At 41.3% G+C, this 18,215-nt stretch overlaps 1 protein-coding gene across 5 annotated transcripts in view; it reads left to right on the top strand.

Moving 5' to 3' along the window:
• Positions 1 to 18,215, top strand: part of gtdc1 (glycosyltransferase-like domain containing 1) — a 302,215-nt gene that overhangs the window by 96,097 nt on the left and 187,903 nt on the right. For all 5 annotated transcript variants that reach the window (XM_078228009.1, XM_078228012.1, XM_078228007.1 and 2 more), the window contains exon 3: positions 7,482 to 7,649. In XM_078228009.1, coding sequence (XP_078084135.1) covers positions 7,482 to 7,649 — 168 coding nt within the window. The remainder of the gene's footprint in view (positions 1 to 7,481; positions 7,650 to 18,215) is intronic.

The following is an 18,215-nucleotide window of genomic DNA, read 5'->3' on the forward strand; positions in this document are numbered from 1 at the left end:
TCACCAAGGCCTGTAAAACTGCAGCAAGCCATCCTTGCTGTATTCAAATCCTCTTGCAATGAAGGTCAACATAATATTTACTTCCTAACTGCTTCCTGCAACAGCACCAAGCTAGAATCCGAGGCTAACCACACAGACTCCCGCCGACTATGGCAAGGTCTGCAAGACATAACAGGCTACAAGATGAAGGCAGGTAAAATGGCCAGCTCCAATGCACCCCTCCCTGATGAGCTCAAAGCATTCTGTGTCCCGTTTTGAGCAAGACGTCAGCGAGAGCATGCCCTCCATCCTGGAAGCCTCGGACGAACCTGTATCCGAGGTCACCGTTGCCGACGTCAGAGCAGCCTTCTCAAAAGTCAACCCACGGAAAGTAACTGGTCCAGATGGGGTACCCAGGCGAGCACTCAGGTCCTACATGGGCCAGCTGGCGGGGGTATTCACAGACATCTTCAACTTCACTCTACACTAATCTGAGGTCTCTACCTGCTTCAAGAAGATGACCATTATCCCGGTCCTCAAAAAAAGCCAGGCAGTGTGCCTTAATGACCATCATCCAGTGTGACATCCATCATTATGAAGTGCTTCGAAAGGTTAGTCATGGCACAGATCAATTCCTGCCTACCAGTCTGCCTGGATCCACTACAGTTCACCTACCATTGCAACAGGTCCGCAGCAGACACCATCTCCCTGGCCCTACACAACCCTGGAACACCTAGATAACAAAGACACCAATATCAGACTCCTATTAATAGACTACAGCTCAGCCTTTTGCACCATTATTCCTATGACTCATCTCCGGCCTGGGGCTTGGCTCCTCCCACTGCAACTGGATTCTAGACTTCCTAACCCACAGACCGCAGTCAGTAAGGATAGGCAACAACACCAGCTCCACAATCATCCTCAACACTGGTGTTCCACAAGGCTGTGTCCTCAGCCCCTTACTACAGTCATACACCTTTGACTGGCCAAATTCCCCTTCAACTCGATTTTCAAGTTTGCTGATGACACCACCGTTGTGGGTCGGATCTCAAACAATGATGAGAGACAGTACAGGAAAGATAGAGAATCTGGTGAACTGGTGCGACAACAGTAGTCTTTCCCTCAATGTCAACAAAACAAAGGAGATAGTCATCGACTTCAGGAAGCATAATGAAGGGCATGCCCCTGTCTACATCAATGGGGACAAAGTAGAAATGGTCGAGAGCTTCAGGTTTTTTGGTATACAGATCATCAACAACCTGTCCTGGACCCTCCATGTGGACCCTATAGTTTAGAAAGCCCACCAATGCATCTCCTTTCTCAGGAGACTAAGGAAATTTGGCATATCCACTACAAGTCTCATCAACTTTGACAGATGTACCATAGAAAGCATTCTCTCTGGTTGTATCACAGCTTGGTATGCCTCCTGCTCTGTCCAAGACCCCAAGAAACTGCAAAGGGTCGTGAATGAAGTTTAGTCCATCACTCAAACCAGCCTCCCATCCATTGACACTGTCTGCATTTCCCACTGCCTCTGAAAAGTGGCCAGCATAATTAAGGACCCCACGCACCCTGGGGATACTCTCTTCCACCTTCTTCCATCGGGAAAAAGATACAAAAGTCTGAGATCACATACCAACCAACTCAACAGCTTCTTCTCTGCTGGCACTAGACTTTTGAATGGACCTCTCACATTAATTTGATCTTTCTCTACTCCCTCGCTATGACTGTGACACTACATTCTGTAGTCTCTCCTTTCCTTCCCTATATACGGTATGCTTTGTATAGTGCGCAAGAAACAATACTTTTCACTTATACTAATCCATGTGACAATAATAAATCAAATCGAATCACTCAACTTGTCTAAATCACCTTGGAGCTTCTTTACATCCTCCTCCCCATCCATAGTCCCATCAAGTTTTGTGTGGTTAGCACACTTGGAAATATTACATTTGGATCCCTCATCCAAATCATTGGTATATATTATGAATAGCCAGGGCCCAGGCACTGCTTCCTGCGGTACCTCACTAGTCATTGCCTGCCACTCTGAAAAAGACCCATCTATTGCTACTCTCTGTTTCATGTCTGCTAACCAATTCTCAAACCTTGCCAATATATTTGTCCCCAATCCCACTTGTTTTAATTCTGCACACCAACCTCTTAGGACTTTAATCAAAAGCTTTCTGAAAATCTAAATACACCACATCCACTAGTTCTCCCCTATCTATTCTCCTAGTTACGTCCTCAGCAAACTCCAGTAGGTTTGTTAACCATGATTTCCCCACCATAAATGCATGTTGACTTTGTCCATTCCCATTGATATTTTATAAGTGTCCTGTTTTCACATCCTTTGTAATTTGTATTAAAAGGGTGGCACAGTGGTTAGCACTGCTGCCTCTCAGTGCCAGGGACCTGGATTCAATTCCTGGCTTGGGCTGCTGTCTGTGCGGAGTCTGCATGTTCTCCCTGTGTCTGCATGTGTTTCCTCTGAATGCTCTGGTTTCCTCCCACAGTCCAAAAGACATGCTGGTTAGGTGAATTGGCCATGCTAAATCCTCCCTCGGTGTGCCCGAACAGACGCCGGAGTGTGGCGACTTTTCACAGTAACTTCATTGTAGTGTTAAGCCTACTTGTGACACTAATAAATAAACTTTAAAATTTGACTCCAGCATTTTCACTATTACAGATGTTAGGCAAACTTGCCTGTAACACATTCTGAGGATTCAGGGTAGACCATTTAGGACAGAGATGAGGAGACATTTCTTCACCCAAAGAGTGGTGAGCCTGTGGAATTCATTACCACAGGAAGTAGTTGATGCCAAAACATTGAATGTATTCAAGAGGCAGCTGGATATAGCACTTGGGGCGAATGGGATCAAAGGTTATAGGGAGAAAACAGGATTAGGCTATTGAGTTGGATGATCAGCATGATTGTAATAAATGTCGGAGCAGGCTGAAGGGCCAGATGGCCTCCTCCTGCTCCTATCTTCTATGGTTCTATGTAATTCCCTGTTTTTTCCCCTCCCTCATTTTTAAATAGTGGGGTATTGAACTTTAACATATAAAAAAGTTGTTTGGAAAATTGAATACTCAGCTGAAAGAGGATATTTTGGAAGGGGTGGCCAAAAGTTTGGTAAGAAAAGTAAGTGGTAAGGAAGGTTTTAAAGGAACCAGAAGTGATGGAAAGCTTAGTTGGGAAATTCCAGAACATGGGGCTGAGGGGCAAGCATTGGAATAGACAAGTTTGACAAGGCCTTGACCAAAATTTCAGCAGCAGATTGGTTGAGACAAATGGTGTAGTGAAGGTCGAAGTCAGGTGCCTTTATGTTGGAGTGGATATAGGCTCTTTTGACAACTCAGCCAAGGATAACCAGTATGTGAATTGACTGCTTGAGCCTGAAATAGTGCTACAAGGAGAAAGGAAGTCAAAGGCTGCAGGGAAGTTGAGGTAGACTGGGGGATTTATACACTATCTTTACAGAGTATATCATTTATGACTTCGCTGAGGACTTTTGTGGTGTTGTGAAAGGGTTTGAAACTTGAATAAAGAGGTTCAAACAACAGATGGGCATGGATATATGTGGTGTCTAAATGTTCAAGAACAGGTCTGGTGACAAAGTGGAAATGCTCAGCTCAGGATCAAGTGGAATGTTGTGGCGGTAGCCAGCCTGGTTCAGCCTGAGGCAATAGTCAGAGAGAGGTACAGAATTCATGGCTAAGGAACGGAGTTTGTGGTGGGTGTCAAAGTTAAAAGCTTCTGACTTCCCAAAGTTTAACTGGCGGTTCATTCAGGATTGGCTGTTACACAAGAAATTTGACAACACAGGAATGGAGGCTTCGAAAAAAGTGATGGTGAGGATATTGCCAGGGCAAATGTAAAACGCGATATCTAGATGTATTTTCAGCAGCAATAGCAACTTGCATTTGCATAGTGCCTTGAACATGAAGCTGCCAAATTGCTTTATTGCTATTATCAAACAAAATTTAGCATCAAGCCACTTAAGAGAATGTTAAAACAGGTCATCTAAAGTTTTGGCAAGTTGTGGGTAGGTTTTAAGGGGCATTTTAGAAGGAATAGGAAGCAGGTGAGAGGAATTCCAGGGTTTAAGGCCTGGGCATATTCAAATGGTGGTGAAGCAATTAAAATATCCCGGACCAGCATGTAGATGAGAAGTAGGAGGCCGCAAATTGTTCCTTTGGTACTCCAGAGGTAACTGTTCAGGGATGGAAAGAGGAGGACATTGCAAGAGACCATCTGGCGATAATTGGAATAATCCAAAAATGTGCAGGTTAGGTGGATTGGCCACGCTAAATTGTCCCTTAGTGTCAGGGGGATTAGCATGGAAAATATATGGGGTAATGGGGATGGGGCCTGGGGGGGATTGTTGTCGGTGTAGACTCGATGGGCTGGATGGCCTCCTTCTGCACTCTAGGGATTCTATGATTCTAAATGTAGAACCAGATGAGGGTAGACCCACTCAGCTAGGCCACGGATGAGTGGTGTTGGAAGAGAATGAAATGATCAATGGTGGCAAAGTTGGTGGGAAAGATTGAGAAGGATAAATAAGGATGTGCATCACAGTCACAGTGACATAGAATATCATTTGTGACATTGATTAGGCTGTTTGAGTGCTGAGGCAGGGTGGAAGCCTCATTAGAGTGATTCAAGCCTGGGGTTGCTGGAATGATGGGCACAGATTTGTGAGGCAACACCACATTCTGGGTAATAAGCAAAATACTGCAGATGCTGGAAACTGAAACAAGAATAGAGCCAACAAGTCCAGCAGCATCCATAGGGAGAGAAAACAGGGTCGACGTTTCAAGATCGTTTGGCCCTTCATCTTTGGAGAAGGAAGGGTAGTGGGAAGCCAAAGTGGTCTTAGGGTAAGATTTTTGTGATAGGGGTTGATGATGGCAGATTTTAAAGGGAGGAGGTACATTGTCTGATGGGGTGGGCAGGAAAAGAAGTTGACAGCTCAGCAGTTTAGTGAGAATTATTTACTTTTCATGGGATGTAGCCATCATTCGCAAGGCCAGCATTTGTTGTCCATCCCTAATTGCTCTTGTCAACCACAATGCTATGGATCTGTAGTCACATGTTGGCCAGACCAGGTAAGGATGCCAGATTTCCTTCCCTAAAGGACATAGTGATCCAAATGGATTTTTTTGACAATCAGTGATAGTTTCGTAGTCTTCATTACTGAGCCTAGTTTTCAATCGCAGATTTTATGATATCCTCGGATCATTAACTTGGGCCTCTGGATTGCTAGTCCAGTGACGTTGCCATGGTGCCACCATGTCGCCTGAAATAGAATTGGAAGTGGATCTTTCGAATAAGATGAGCTCCCAGTGGACGTGAGAAGAGATAAGAAAAATACACTGATTCAGGTCTGTTGCAGATGGAACCTGAAGGGGAGATTTGGCTAGGTGGTAAAAGGGAAGGAATAAGCTGCAGAGGGTAAGGGTGAGTGAGGATGATGAGATTAGTCCTGAGTGGATATGCTATCTAGGGAGGTTGGCGGGGCAATTGGAGTTGCTGCTTGTGAAGGGTCAATAATGGGTGTCTTGAGATGCCGTTTGGAAAATGCCCAGCAAGGTACAGAGAATAACTTTGGATGGCTTCAAGAGTATTTCAAACCTGAAACAGCAGCAGGCAAGTAGGCAAAATAGTCAAAGGAGAGAAATCATAGGTGAGAAGTCTGGATAGCAGGAATGGAAGAGACTGGGAGAGAAGAGGTCATGAAGTACCAAGAAGAAAGTAAGAGCGCTAGAAGTAATGGCTCCAGATCTGGAACGGTAGCTAAAGAACATGCAAATCCACACATGGACTTCAGGTAACATAGGCTTGGTAAAGATCAGAAGATTCATCAGGAGAAATGGATGATCATAAATTGTTACACTTGGTACCCTAATGTTGCAATAAAATGTTACAATATCTAATTAAGTAGCTGTCAATCCACCGATACAAAACTTCACTAAATAAGCCAGTCACACACATTGTAGTTTTTATTGGTAAATCTTCCTCTGAGGTTCATTGAATAAACCTAGATAATGCCATGTCTATCCTGAATCTCTGTTGGTTTACTGGGTAAATGCATCAGTACATGGTTTGTGCTGAGTCTCTGATGGCTTAGTGACTAAACAGTTGTGATGGAAAAACCTGGCCACATAGTACAAAAGTATCAAGAGTCATTGTTTCATTACATCTAATTGATTCCATGAATGTGGTATCCCACGGGACTTATTTGAAGATAGAAATGTGCAGTAATTTTAAATTTAAAAATGCTTGAATGGAGAAAATTTTACCACATAAAAAACCTGCTTTACACTCATTGTATGACATTGAGGTTTTTAATATTTTTACACCCGTAGTTGTATGATATGTTACACAATGTACATAGTTTCTTGATGAATCACTGGTATAAAGGCAAAATCCTGGATCAAAATCTGAAATATCAACAGAAAATGCTAGAAATACTCAGCAAGTCAGGCAGCATTCATGGGGAGAGAAACTAAGTGAACATTCATTGGCCTGCACTGTTAACTTTCTCCCTCCACAGATACTGTTTAGCAAAACTATACACTCCATTTTATTCTGATTTATTGTTAGTGGTTTTGACAGTCACATTTGGAATAGTGGGACTTATTTCTGAGACTTTTATGATGACATTTTCATACATTTTAGCATTGTTTAAGAATGTTTCAATGTATTTGTAATATTACAATGGTGTCCAAGACGCGCAGGAAATGTTGAAAGCAGCATTGAGAGAAATTGGTGATATACTACATTTCCTGCATTGCTGATAAGGACCCAGCCAATATTTAAAATTTCTTGTCGACACTTACCTTTCTTTGTAGTAATTTTAGTGTCTGTGCTGAAATTGTCTTAAATTTTTAAATGAGAGAATCCTACATTTATTGTTTTTCATGATGAACTGTTGGTATTTCCAGAGGTTGAAGATTAATTGACTCCAGTTAACTTTCAAAATTGCTATGGCCAAATAAATTTCTAGGGGGACACTGAAGTCATTAGTCAGCAGTTTTCAGCACAGTTTGCCAAAAGAAACATTTTTTGGATATCCATTTCACTCGTACAAAATTATTGTGGTCATTCAACAGCAAAATCCTACAAGAAATAGGAAATTTTAATGAGTCCAGCAATCCAAGTATTCCCCATTCAATCTTATCTTTGTTCCACTTATCCTTCAGATATCGCTTTTCTTGCCTCTTTCAATAAAATCCATCTTGTTTCCCTTTTTATGCTTCAGCTTACAGTAACAGAGCTCAAAAGACCAATGCGATGCCAACTCTTTTTAGTTGGAGTTCATAGCAGTTGCCTTAAAAGATCAAAACTTTCAGTGCAGCTACATGGTATTAATGCTCAGCTTCTGATGTGTCCCTGTAGGGGTTTTTTTTCTCTGCTTTGGTGTGGGGGAAGGGAGTGATGGATATCCTATGCAACATGCTCAATATTTGCAAACACTGCTATCCTTGTTTTATAGGGTCCTGTTCACAAGCTCAGTCCTTAACCTGGCTGAACTGGTTGCCCTCCGACCTGACCTTGCCAAATTGAAAAAGGTCCTATACTTTCATGAGAACCAGTTGGTATATCCTGTCCGGAAAAGCCAGGAAAGAGACTTCCAGTATGGATACAACCAAGTGATTTCATGGTAGGTGAGCTTGCATGTTGTCATTTTTGTTGATATTCACTGACTTTTCCCCTAATGAGATGGCTTCCAAAGCTATCGACAAGTTGTAATAATATAATAGTGCACTTTGCATTCTCAAGAATGCTGACAGCTCATAGTCTCAAAGTAAGTCTAAATCTGTAAACTATTTGCATTCTAATTCTAGAGTAAATCTTCATCAAAACAGTATGGTTGATGATTCCTTCCTTTAGTGTTATTATTTAAAATGGAGTGGGGGAGTGCAGTGTGCACATAAAATTATACCAGTAACACATTAAACTGGTAATAACACATTTACTGGTAAGTCAAAATACATTTGTGCAAAAACTAGGAGGTAAATCTGCCTATACATTCTGTTCTAATAATGTTTTAAGTCTTACGTTTTAAGGCATAGAAGAGACTACATATTATGTTTACTTTGGTTGCAGAATTTACCCATTCTCCCTATAGTGCAAAACTATTGGTTAAAACTGACAATTGTGCTGCCAGTTCAGTAGACTTGCTGAATGGATCCGTTTTTGAAAAAAAAACTATTATCTGACCATCATCTAAATATTACTTGTGTGTGACAGACAAAATGTAATTATGAAAATAAAACATTATGATCTATCACTTAGGTAGATTGTTTTAGCCTATTTCATCTGCATAGTCTGAACTTTGGCAAAATTCAACTTTGAATTGTCAGTCATATTAAATGGAACTCAAAAGCCTCAATGGAAACAGTGTGTCAGTGAAAGATTTTTGAATATCCAGCAAGATCCTTAAACAGAGGTATTTAACACAGACCGCATTCAGTAAGGATAGGTAACTACACCTCCTCCACGATTATCCTCAACACCAGCGCCACGCAAGGCTGTGTCCTCAGCCCCTTATGATATTCCTTGTACACTTATACTTGTGTGGCCAAATTCCGCTCCAACTCAATTTTCAAGTTTGCTGATGACACCACCATAGTGGATCGGATCTCAAGCAAAAACGAGACTGAGTACAGGAAAGAAATAGAGAATCTGGTGAAATGGTGCAATGACAATCTCACCCTCAATGTCAGTAAAACGAAGAAGAGAGTCATCAACTTCAGGAAGAGTAGTAGAGGACATGCTCCTGTCTACATCAATGGTGATGAAGTAGAAATGGTCGAGAGCTTCAAGTCTCTAAGTGTTCAGATCGCCAACAACTTGTTCTGGTCCTTCCATTCCAATGCTATAGTTAAGAAAGCCTTACTTACTCAGGAGGCTCAGGAAATTCATCATATATGCTTCATTTCTCACCAATTTTTACAGGTGTAGCATAGGAAGCATCCTTTCCAGATGTATCACAGCTTGGTATGGCTCCTGCTCTGACCAAGACCACAAGAAACTACAGAGGGTTGTGAATATAGCTCAGTCCATCACGCAAACCAGCCTCCCATCTATTGACTCTGTCTACATTTGCAGTTGCTTCAGAAAAGCGGCCAGCATAATCAAGGACTCAATGCATCCCGGTACACACTCTTCCGCCTTCTTCCATCGGGAAAAAGATACGAAAGTCTGAGAATATGAACAAACCAACTCAAGAACAGCTTCTTCCCTACTGCTATCAGACTTTTGAATGGACCAACCATATATTGAGCTAATCTTGTTCTGCACCCTATCTGTAACTGCAACACTATATTCGGCACCCTATCCTTCCCCTCTCCCCTATGTACTCTATGAATGGTATGTTTTGTCAGTATAGCGTGCAAGAAACAATACTTTTCATTGTATCCCAATACCTGTAAAATAAATCAAATCAAATGAGTTGTCTTTAAGGTTCACTATATAGGGATTTCTGATATAACATAACCCTTGGTTTGGCAGACAGGTTTTACAGCTCCACACCTGAGAGCTATTGCAACACTGTGCTTTATAAACTGTTTTGTACATAGTTTCCAATGATTATCTGAATAAGATTTGCCACAGCTACATCTTCTTGGTCCATGTCGGTCCAAATGACATTAATAGAGTTAAGAAAGAGGTTCTACTTGGGGATTTTGAGAAACTAGGGGCTAAATTAGAAAGGAGAACCTCAAAGATAATTTCTGGATTATTACCTGAGCCATGAGCAAATTGGTGTACAGTAAATAACATTAGAGAGATGAATGCCTGTCTCAAAAACTGGTGTGGGAGAAATGGGTTTCAATTCATGGGGTACTGTGAAAGTGAGAGAATTACCATTGGAATGGGCCTCACCTGAACCGTGCTGGACCAGTGTTGTGGCAAGTCATATAACTTGGGTGGTAGAGAGGGCTTAAAACTAAATGATGGGGGAAGAGATTGTGTGGGAAGAAATGTAGTAAATCAAAGGGTAACAACAAGGCACTAGAGCAGGATAATGATTTGTTAAAGAAAGCCAGGGTATGGCAGGGATGGACTGAGAATACAAACACGAGAGTGAACCAACAGATAAGGCCAGAGATTGCAAAAGTGGTAAACAGACAGTTAAAGGCTCTATCTGAATGTGCACAGCATTCGTAACAAAATGAATGAATTGTTAGCGCAGATAGATAGAAATATGTATGACTTGATCACCATCATAGAAGCATTGTTGCAGAGTGACAAAGGCTGGGACCTGAATATTGGAAGGTATTTGATATTTTGAAAAGTGGCAGGGTAGTTCTGTTAATGAAGGATGCCATTGATACAGTAGTAAGAGAGTGGAGTGCCACAAAGATCAGTGCTGGGGCCCCAATTACTTTGCTCAAAAGGGCAAGAAATAGAATCAGTTTGGGTAGAGATAAGAAATAGGAAAGGTAAGAGGTCACTTGTAGGAGTAGTTTACAAGCCTCCTAATGGTAGTACGCTGTAAGGCAGATTTTACAAGAAGAAATAAATGTGACTTGTCGGAAAGGTACCCACAATAATCATGGTGACTTTGATAAAAGCAAAATACTGCGGATGCTGGAATCTAAATAAAAACAGAAAATGCTGGATAAACTCAGCAGGTCTGGCAACATCTGTGGAGAGAAACAGAGTTGATGTTTCGAGTCTAAATTACCCTTCTACATCTCTTGTAACATCGGAATTGACGTAAACCAAAACATGGTGCAAACTTTAAAATGTAGTAAGTGCAATTCGTCGTAACTTAAACGCCGTTATGTTGAGGACTGTCTGTATTTAAATAGGAAAAGTGTAACTAAAACTAGTGTGGGTCTTCTACAGAGTGAGTCTGGGGAATTGATATTGGAAAACAAAGAAATGGCAGCGGTATTGAGCATATATTTTGTTTCTGTCTTCATTGTAGAAGAGTTAGAAAACTTTCCAGAGATATTTGAAAATCAAAAGGTGAACAGGGGAAAGATATTGAAACATTGGGGGAAAGGTGCTGGATAAACCATTAGGTCTAAAGCCTGACAAATCCCCAGGACCAGATGACCTGCATCCTGGGGCAGGCTGAAGTGGCTTCAGTGATAGTAGATACATATTAGCATAGTTAAAGGGTTGGTTAGCGAACAGGAAGTAGAGAGTGGGGATAAGTGGGTCTTTTTTGGCTGCATCTAGTGGAGTGCCACAGGGATCAATGCTGGGGCCTCAACTAGTTACGATCTACATCAATAATTTGCGTGAAAGAGCCGATGTATGGTAGCTAAATTGGCTGAAGATACCAAGATAAGTAGGGAAGTAAGTTGTCAAGTGAAGTCTGCAAAGGGATGACAGGTTAAGTTACTGGGTGAAAAATTGGCAGATGCAGCATAATGTGGAAAATGTTAACTGGTCCACTTTGACAGGAAGAATCATAGAATCCCTACAGTGCAGAAGGAGGCCATTCGGCCCATTAAGTTGGCACCGACCACAATCTCACCTGGACCCTATTCTCATAACCCCACTTATTTACCCTGCTAATCCCCTGACACGAGGGCCAATTTTGCATGGCCAGTCAACTGAACCCGCACATCTTTGGACTGTGGGAGGAAACTGGATCACCCAGAGGAAACCCATGCGGACACGGGGAGAATGTGCAAACTCCACACAGACAGTGACCCGAGGCCGGAATTGAACCTGGGCCCCTGGCGCTGTGAGGCAAAAGTGCTAACCATTGTGCCACCATGTCAAATAGTAAAGCATTATATTATTTAAATGAAAAGAGATTGTGGAATTGAGTGATATTGAGGGATCTGAGTATCCTGGTACATGAATCACAAAAAGCAAGTATAGTATTTGTAAGGCAAATGGAATGTTGAGGTTTATTGTAAGGAGAATCGAATGTAGTAGTAGGGATGTTTTACTGTCGCTAGTGCACAGGGCAGTAGTGACACCACATCTGGAATGTGTGTACAGTTTTGATCTCCTTATGTGAAAAAAAAATTGCATTAGAAGCAATACAGGGAAGGTTCAATTGGTTGACCCTGTAACGAAGGGCTTATCCTAAGAAGGTTTGAGCAGGTTGTGTCATTTAAGTTTAGAAGAATGCGAGGTGAAACATATAAAAGTTTGAGAGGTCTTGATAAGGTGGATACTGGGAGGATGTTTCCTCTTGTGGATGAAACTCGAGCTGGGGTACACTGTTTAAGAAAAAATAGGTCTCCCTCTTATGACTGAGGGATGGTTTTTTTTCTCTCTGTGGTCTTTCAGAAAGCATGGAGGCTGGGTCATGGAATTTATTCAGGCAGAGTTAGACAGATCTTCGAGAGACAAGGGTTTTGAGGGTCATGGGGGAATGGACAGGAAAGTGGAGTTGAGACTACAACCAGATCAACCATAATCTGAATGAATAGTTAAGCAAGCACCAAGGACCTGATGGCCTACTCCTGCTCTTGGGTCCTATGTTCCAATGTAAACATACCAAGATCAAGTTTACATTGATCAAACTTATGCTTGAAATGTAGGTCGAGGAAAAAAAAAATCTCTTTCAATATAAAATACATAAGGAAAAGGAAGCAGTCAGTCTAATTATGGAGGAGTTACAACTGAAGAACAGATAAAATAGAAAAGAAGGGGGAAACAGGTTGATTTCACTCATGATCTACCTGCTTTCAGTTTAGGTAAATCACCCCAGGCTAGAATGAAATTTCCTAGACTTGACCCTGTGGCCATTCCAAGGACAGGGTAAAGTCTGGGAAATAAAGAGAAAGTCGGGAGGAAAGATTAACATGTGTGTATTGGTGAAGTCTGTTGAAAACAGATTTTACAGCTCAATTCATGGACGTAGAAACTCATTTTCAAACATTAAGTGAAATTGTTTTAATAAAATTATGAGAGTATCTTTGTATTTTAAGAATCTTTCTCTCTCAACATTCCGTCCTCTTTTTCTCCCCCCCTGCCCAGTCCCCCCAGCTCTCCTGACACCACCACCACCTCCAATTCCCTCCATCCCTTGATAAATTCAAGTAGATATTTTTCTGGAGTCATTCTGTATTCCTTGCACAATCATTTGAAGCTTTTGGTTTTGCACCCTGCAAAGCTGATAACATTGTAACTGCTCTGGTATATGGGTCTTACTTCCTCGCTGCATGGATTAAGTCAGAAAACTGAATGTGTTCATTGTTTTGTATCGTGTCTCTGCTACTTTGAGTGTGTTTGTGGAGGGATTATGGGTGCAGCTGCCACTTTATGTTAAACTTCCACAGCAGGGCAGTTGCACAGTGTGATAAACGCTGGCTCATCTCTGTACTTTCTCAGGTTCAGCACAGCAAAAACATTTCTGCCTAATAACCCGTTTCCGACCAAAACCCTGGATTTTGCAAACCTCTGCGTTTGTGGTAATTTACCTGCACCACCCTTCTGTGATCACTTTTGATAATGCCAGTTTTGTTTTTAGCATATATTCAATCTGCAAAAAATAAACATCCCTTCTCTTTGGTCCTAATGACCACACAGTTAGTATTATACTTGGAATATTAGAAATTAAATCCCAACCTGCTTTTGACTGTTTATTTCTTTAGTTTCTCCACTACTGTCATTCAATCTTACTTTTTGGACTACTTTTTCACAAATTATTTTGATTGTTTGAATTTTTTTTCGATTAGTTTATCTTTTGGCCGCTATGGTAATGATGGGAACTATTTAACACATACATTCTTTTCAAATATTTTGACATCACAGCAGCCGGTTTGACCAGTACAGTGTGCAATCCATTGACAGGTGCTATTTTTTACATGTTTAATATCCCCCACTGGCTCAATGTATTTTATTCCTTCCTTTGCTTTTCTGTTCATTTCTCCGCGCCTGTTCTGAAGAGACGTGGTGGGATATGGTGCTTTAGGCACTGGCTACTTTCCGATACTTTGCCCAAGTGACCAAAGTTTATGTGCAAGTGGCTGTCACTGTTTAAGGGCTACTTGACAATGGGGGCGTCACAGCCCAAGCCAGTCCCCTTCCTTGCACAGCATTTATGAAAGAGAAAATTATAGCAGATATCACTGAATAAGAATCAGGAGCAGGAACCCCGACTGTATCTCTCCATTTTCCCTAGCTCAGTTGGTGCTCAGGCCATTGTAACCCCATTAAAATATAATCCTTGACCAAATAAGCTCACTTAACTCAAAACAGAAATGTTAGCAGTGGTTGTTGTGTATGTACAATTGTTTCTGACTGATGTGACAACATGGAAAAAAGGATTTCTGAGATGCCACACCGTTGGTTACTTAAGCAAACCAATGCAGCTTTATTTACAAGATGTTGCCTTATTGAAGTACAACATGGAAAAGAGATGAAAACTCACGAATGCCTCTGGTGACATCACAGCGCATGATGTGACTAATCACACAGACGCATTGCTTTACACTACAGTGGCTAATTGTGTTTATTGTACAGTTTAGATTTTGACCAGGTTGTTGGACTGGAAAGTAGAGATTATACATACCATTTCTATTCTTTACATTTTAAAACCTATCAAATTTGGGGCACATTCATCTTCAGATAGCCACATGGAGGGAGAAGATGGAGTGAAAACCATTCAAGATGTGTTTGCCTTTAATGTCCAAACTTGTTTGTGGTGAGTCTACAACACACATCTGACAAAACAGACCAATTTTACTATTCACAACTGGATAGCATTTTTAAAACTCTTCCTACATTTTAGGTAAAACAGATGTAATTCCCTCTTTGAAGTGTGGAAGTTATCCACCTACCCCCATCCTCTGGAATACCGATTACTATTTTCAGCATAGATATTTCAAGGAGATGGAATTGAGCCACAAACTTCAACAATGAACTTGTGGGTAAAGGTACAGCATCATGAAGTACCAAGCCAAAAGCATCAATTCCTGCTCTGTGCTTGAGTTTATTTGGCTTCTGTCTCAGTGAACATATTGGATACTTCAATTGATTCCCCTGACTCAAGTTACATCCTCCTGAATGCTGTCAAATGACTCTGCTGGAAATTGTATGTACATGTGGCTGGCAAATTACAAGATTAAGCACAACTCTAAGCTATTTCTTGAGGTGCAGGTTAAACAGGGTGATTTATCAATAAAGATATCATGAAGTGGTTTAGCATTGGAGCAAATGCTAATACTTTTTGTTTGATAGTTGCTAATATTTACAGCACAGAAGTAGGTAATTTGGCCCACCATGTCTGTGCAGGTGTTTGCCAGTGCAATTCAAATTCTGCTACTCCACTCTCTCCCTATAGCCACTGTGTCTTCCTCTATCTTAAATATTTATCCAATTTTCCCATTAAGAAAAATGAAATAGTCACTATCTCAAAACTATAGAAAAATGTTCTGTCAATCCTTGTATAAATAAATTTTTCCTAATTTCTCTCCTCACACTGAGTAACTATTTTAAATTGATGGTGACTCATCATTGACTCCCAGAGGAGATGATGGCACAGTGGGGGCGGCATGATGGCACAGTGGTTAGCACTGCTGCCTCAGCGCCAGGGACTTGGGTTCAATTCTGGATTTGGGTGACTATCTGTTTGTGGAGTTTGCACGTTTTCCTCGAGTCTGTGTGGGTTTCCTCTGGGTGCTCTGGTTTCCGCCCACGGTCTAAAGATGTCCAGGTTAGGTGGATTAGCCATGCTAAATTGCCCCTTAGTGTCCCAAAATGTGTAGATTAGGGGGATTAGCAGGGGTTATGGGGAAGAGCCTGGGCATAATACTCTGTCGGAGAGTTAATGCAGACTAGATGGGCTGAATGGCCTCTGTCTGCATTGTAGGGATTCTATGATTTTCTGACATTTGGAACCCTGTTAAAAATGGGTGGGATTGACGGGGGTGGGGGGGGGGGGGGGAGGAAGGGTGGGTGGTTGGTGGCATCTGTGTCTTACCCTTTTTCAAGACAGTGAACTCCTAAATGAGTTATAAACATTGTGGTGAAACACTTGTCCTTTATGATTAGATCCACTTTGTATGCAACAGTAGGAATTACTAATGCCCACATGCAAATTTGAAGATCAAGCTATAAGGTGATGGTGTAGCAAAATGCAAGCACATTGCAGTGACAATGAAGGATGGAATATTTGTGCCTGGGAGAAAGAAAATCTAATGTTAACGAGGTGGCCCGCCTTAATGCTGCCTCTTGACTCAATTTTTCTGACAAGATTGGAGAAGTGCTCACTCTAAAGAATGAGCTCAGACCTACTCAAATCATTGAATATGCAAAATGACTGTGAGCAAAAATGTTGGATGAAAGTATGCTTAATCTTTCAGGGATTGAACACTGTCCCTAGAGCTTAGCATTGAGTTTGCTGTGTTTGTGAAGTGTATGAATTATACCAATGACCTGAACCAGAAAATACACTCGGGTTGAGAAAGTATCGGTAGGTTCAGATCAGACCAAGTTGAGTGCAAGGGACCCAAGAGGCCAATTTGCATTTCCTGGAGAATTTCTGGGGTTTCCCTGAAGTGAATGGGGTCCGAGGACTCTGTGTGTTTTGTGCAGTCTCGAACAGTACAAACAAATAGGGTGGGTGTGCTCCCACTGCCTAGTAGTCAGCTACAGAAAGGGAGGAAACGAGCAGTAAATCTCATTTAGCGTACAATCAGTACACTAAGAGCAAATTTTAAAAGCACAGGAAACTAATATTTTTTTTCTAAAAGTCAATGTTTACCTAGAGTCTACAGAATCATATTATTTGACCCACTTGATCTGTACCAGTACTCAAGTCCACCATGGTGACCTCTTCCCTACCCTGCTCCCATGTGCCTTTATTCCCTTCCCCCGCATGTATGCTGGTTTTCTACTTTTATTAAGGAGGAATTGTTGAATACGCATTGAAATGGCCTATGGGTCAAGGGTTTGAAATTTCGTATCTTTTTACCTGCATTTTAAAGAAACAATGGTCACGGTATAAGGCTGCTTAGCAAACTAACTTTGCATTTTTTTAGGATTCAATTATGTTATATAACAAAAGAACTTTGAACCCTGGCTCCCCATGCCAGAACATCTGTCAAGTAGCAATATATCTGCTGAAGTAATCTCTTGACCAAAACTGTGATTAAAAAGGAATTAAAGTTAAAAGAGGGGATAGTTCACAGGAAGTCTATATTAAAATCTCTCTCCCATCTTTTCTGTTATTCCCTGTGCTTTTTATTGTTACAGTCCAGCTTCTTAAGTTCAGAGCATTGTAAGCTGTGTGGACAGTGAGTGAAGCTACATTGCTTAAAGTGCACTGTGGGAACTCGGAGAGCCCCGATTGATGGGGCAAGGAGAGGGATGTTATCAAGTACCTCTGGTTAAAAATAACAACAAATTGCAAAGAATTATCATTAACACAGAGTTTCCCCATGGGTAAGTTATTTTCTCGTTCTGGTTTTATCTGTATCAATGACCTGCTTTAATCATTTTTAACCCAATCCTCAATTTAGCTGATGATTTCACTCTACATTTATTAACTTCCTTCTGTCCTCAGGGCAGATATTCTCGCAATACAATGTCTGAAAAACTACAACTTGATCCTCTCCATGCCTTCAGTGGACAGTGAAAATCCTCTTGTTCCTATTTTTTCAAATTAGCATTTTTTCCACTGTCTTTCTATCCCTGCAACTACCTACCTCCACTAACCTTATCAACTGCACTCTAATAATCTTCTGTCATTGTATCAACAGTACAAATGCTGTCTTTACAAGTCATGTTCTCTTCTCATCCATTGCTGAAGCTACCTCGATGCGATGAGATGGAATTATTTTCTCTCAGTGCCTCTTAATGCACTATAAAATCCCAAGCCTGGTAAGCAACTTTTGTATTTGTGGAGACTCTTCTAACATCCCTATAGCACTATTGGACTGGGTACTAGAAAAATCTAGACCTAGATTTTTGCAGAGTTGTGCAGACTCCACAGACCTTTAAAAGTGGCAGGCGGGATCCGGATGTGGAAATCTCGCCCCCGTTTCTGACAAATCCATTTTCACACATAGGGAAACCCAGACTCAACAGGGCCATTTAAACTCACTGCTGAGTTCAAACAGATGCCATTTTTGCTGTAGCAAGGGCCTTAACCCGTGGTTTGGGAGTCACAATTTTTAAGAGTAGACATAAATACTTTTGAAAGGTGGTAAGGCCTGTAGAACTGTCATGATGTAAGGTTATTTCAATTCCCATTCCTTTTTTAAAAAATCAAGTTTGCCGGTGTCAGTGAGAGTTGGAAAAA

The sequence above is a fragment of the Mustelus asterias genome, chromosome 14 (genome assembly GCF_964213995.1).
Source record: "Mustelus asterias chromosome 14, sMusAst1.hap1.1, whole genome shotgun sequence".
NCBI lineage: Eukaryota > Metazoa > Chordata > Chondrichthyes > Carcharhiniformes > Triakidae > Mustelus > Mustelus asterias.